Source organism: Phyllostomus discolor, chromosome 6, assembly GCF_004126475.2.
Source record: "Phyllostomus discolor isolate MPI-MPIP mPhyDis1 chromosome 6, mPhyDis1.pri.v3, whole genome shotgun sequence".
Classification (NCBI taxonomy): Eukaryota; Metazoa; Chordata; class Mammalia; order Chiroptera; family Phyllostomidae; genus Phyllostomus; species Phyllostomus discolor.
The window spans coordinates 106,882,058-106,886,093 of NC_040908.2; the positions used below are offsets into that span (position 1 = coordinate 106,882,058).

At 40.5% G+C, this 4,036-nt stretch overlaps 1 protein-coding gene across 1 annotated transcript; it reads left to right on the forward strand.

Moving 5' to 3' along the window:
* Window positions 1-2,108: 2,108 nt before the first annotated feature.
* LOC114498834 (upstream-binding factor 1-like protein 1) lies at window positions 2,109-3,341 on the forward strand. Its single transcript, XM_028514869.1, has one exon. The coding sequence runs from the start codon at window positions 2,109-2,111 to the stop codon at window positions 3,339-3,341; it is 1,233 nt and encodes a 410-aa protein (XP_028370670.1).
* The last annotated feature ends 695 nt before the right edge of the window (window positions 3,342-4,036 follow it).

Consider the following 4,036-nt stretch of genomic DNA (forward strand, 5'->3'; position numbering starts at 1 on the left):
TATTACCATTGATAAACACAAGGAGTTTAGGCCTCCAGAAATTCCTCTGACCAAATTTTGGCTGTGTCTATGTATATGAGTAAATTGAACAATCCAAAATTAATTCATGTTTACATACTGCATTATAACTTAACTGTTAAAGCATTTTATTAATTTAGAGTTTGTTGATAATGTGGAATTGTGGAGCAATTCACATAATAAATTATTTGTTGAAAACTTAATAATACAATTTTTAAATACTGTAGGTGGGGGAAATGGAGTTTTTAAAAAAAATTATGAAGCCTGATACTGTAAAAAACATAGTCATCATTTCAGTCATGATATCCTGATTGCCAACTGGGGTTTCATCAAATTGCTTTCACCAAATCACGTACATTTTAGTACATATCTTGGCTCTCTAAACACAGAACTAAATATAGTCATTCACATTTTTATCTCAAGTGCCACCTTAACCTCTAAAGACTGGGGAGAATTTGAACTGGATTGAAACAGTTTAAATAGCCATCCTGCAGATGAGAGAATTTCAGATTCTAGACCATAGGAAAAGACTGAAATTAGTACTGAAGGGAAGGACTTATATTCAAATACCACGTTGAAATTAAGTCAGATGTGGGAGCAGGAATGGAAGTAGGATGTGGGAACATTTTGACAAACATTAGCCAGAAATTCTAACAAAATTTTGCCTCATGGCTGTTGTTAAAAATCAATGTCCAGGATGAACCAACAACAAGGGATGGGGGTGGGGGTTAAAGACATTATCTGTGGAGATTATGGAAGGGATTTATCTAATCAACAATGTCCTTGTCTGTCCCACAGGTTTTCAACACTGTAGAAACAGAGCTGGGGAGGGGCTTCCAGGGTCCTTTTATAAGTGCTGCTCAAAAGCCAGGTTCATTCTGCTTGGAGGCCTTTGGGGTTGACTGGACTGTGGAAAACTCAGAAGGTCACAACTGCCTTCTGGTACTGAGAGCCCAGACAACACAGAACCCTTGACCCAACAAGCATTCGTGAGAAGAATTGTACAATCATCAGGTGAGGACACAGTTTTATGTAGATGAGTTATTCTTTCCTGAAAATATAGAAATGGTAATTTAACAATCATCAGGCTTAAGATTTTACTAAGAAAATGTAATTTGCCTAGTTAAATTTAAATGATAGAATTACTTTAGTTTACTCTTGAGCTATAACATTTTAATGTCATTGTTTTGACATTTAGTTTTGCATAATTATTTTTTTTGTGTTATGCTCCTTGTCTGTACAAATTGTGATACCTAGAGGGAAAGGTCTAGATTTTGTGTAGTTTCTTATTTAAGCATGAAACCTGAAACTTAACTGCAAAACCTTGTTGTGGAAGGGTAAAAGGGACAGACAATTGAAAATGAAGAAAAGTTAGTCTAATATAATTGTAGATATTCCGTAATTCTCATTTGATCCTTGACTTTTGAAGGGAGAAGTAATATGGTACATTAGAAGGTATTCATTTCTACACTACAAATAATCTCTACATTAGTCATTTCCTCCAGGTTTAAAATTCATTCATAAAATATACCAATGTGGAATGCGTGTCTCCTTAGCTTGTTTCATTTTGATTCTAGCCTGTACATTCTGCACAGACACCTGAGCACACTTAGAAGGTGGCCACACTAAGGGCACTAGAGATCAATAGCCCTTTCCCTGTTCGACATTTCTCTTTTCTTTTTAATTTTTGCTTTTCTTCCTTAGGGCTTTTTTTCTTACATTGAGCCCTGAGTAGCCACTTGTCATTGTATTTAAGAAAGGCTCTGATGAGATCCGGCAAAAGCAGGGTAGAATGAAAGGTGACAGGACAACTTTGAAAAGTGACAATGTAGCACATGAATAGTAAAAAAATTTCACTTCAGAGGTAGGCAGGTTTTCATTTATTTTGTTAAGGCAAGTCAATTACATGAGGGACATATCCCAAGTGGGTTGTGGTTTTCTCATTCACTTCTTCTCTTTCTCCTCAGAAATATAGAACCATGCTTTGCAAAACTTCTAAAATAGCTCAACTGCTAAGTCTTAAGAGTGAAGATATTTGAGCTTCTGCTGTGGAGTCTGCATAACTTTCTAAGGTGCTCAAAGTCCCAGAAATGGCATCAAGTAATGGCCAAGACCAATGGCCCAAAGAAGACATTGAGATGTTGCTGGACCTCCTAGAGGATAATCTCCCACCCAATGACAATAACACATTCAAAGCAACCCAGTCACAGATGGACTGGCAAAAAGTAGCTTTTAAAGATTATTCTGGAGAAATGTGCAAGCTCAAGTGGTTAGAAATTTCTAATAAAATAAGAAAGCTTCGTACTTTGACAGAAATAGTTCTGGAAACTAAGGAACATCTCAAACAGTCTTACAAAAGGAAAACACTCAAGAATCACCCCCACCTACCCAAGAGGCCCCTGACTGCTTACTTCCGCTTCTTCATGGAGAACAGGGCCCAGTACTCCCAAATGTACCCTGAGCTGAACAACCTGGAGCTGACCAAGGTCCTCTCTAAGAAATACAAGGACCTCCCAGAACAGATGAAACTCAAATACATTCAAGACTTCCAGAAAGAGAAAGAGGAGTTTGAGGAGAAACTGGCTCAGTTTAGGAAGGACCACCCTGATCTAGTCCAGAACCCCAAGACTTCTGTTGTGCCTAAAAGGAGACCAACCAAAGCCCAAAAGAAATTTCAGGAAAATGTGGAAAAAGTGAAATCTCCCTCAGAAAACTATTTTTCTGGGAAGATAAAATTCCATGGAGAGCCCAAGAAGCCCCCAATGAATGAATACCACAAGTTCCACCAGGATTTGTGGTCAAGTAGGGAGCTGCAAGACCTGCCCCCAAGGGAGCGCATGGTGGAGATTGGCAGACGCTGGCAGCGAGTCCCACTGAGCCAGAAGCAGCATTACAAGAAGCAGGCCGAGGAGCTGCAGAAACAGTACAAGGTGGACCTGGATCACTGGCTCAAGAGTCTGTCCCCTGAAGAATACACTGCTTACAGAGAGAGAACCTATACTAAGCGTAAGAACATGAACGTGAATGGAGGCCCGGATGCCAAGATCATCAGGACAGATGTGCTCTGTCCTTCAGCAACGGCTCTGCAAGAAGGGCTCTGCAAGGAGGAACAGGGGCTGCAGGCTCCAGAGACAGAATCATCAGGGACTAGAGGGGACCATTCTCATGCCTCACGCACATCAGAAAACAATCAGGAAGGTGGGGAAAGGGCAGAAAGCAGTAGCACCTCAGACTCCAGCAGTGGGGAAGAAGATGAAGACTGTGAGGACAGCAGCTGCAGCTCATGTTCCTCAGGGGTGACCTCTGACTCAGACTCAAACTGAGCTTTGTCCATTCCCAAAATGGTGGGACAGAGAGCTTCCCAACAAAAGTCTCTGACATCTGCAACAAAAGGAAGGGCTGGTCTTCCTTTCCCTTTTATTTCTTTGTTTGTTCCTTCATCACCTGTACCCGTCCTCAGTACAGGGTGGAACACTTTGGGGATTATGTAATTTGGGACCATACTCTTATTATCAGGTCCATAAACCTGGGAGGAGTGGGTCCTGCTGGGAAGAGAAATACAAGTTTTGAGCATGTATGGGGTCCCCCTACAGCATCTTTACCACTCCCCAGGAACTCCGTGTGGTGAAGGCTCTTGAAGTAGATGATTGGGCTGTTGAGGTCACACTGCTGTAGACTGAGTGTTTCTGAAGTAAGAGGTTTTGCTTTTGGAATGTGTTGATGGCTGCCATTTGTGAGGGCATTGGGGGGATGGGTGAAAAAGCTGAAGGGGTTAAGAAGCACAATTTGCTTGTTGTATAATTGCCATGGAGATGTGAAGTACAACATAGGGAATATGGGGACAATAGACTAATAACTATGTATAGTATCAGATGGGTGTGAAATTTATTGGGATGATCACTCATTAAGTTATGTAATGTCTAATCACTGGGGTGTACACCTGAAACTAATGTGATAATGTATGTCAACTGTAGTTTTTAAGAAATGATTTTTTAGAAAGTTTTACTTTCCCCATTTT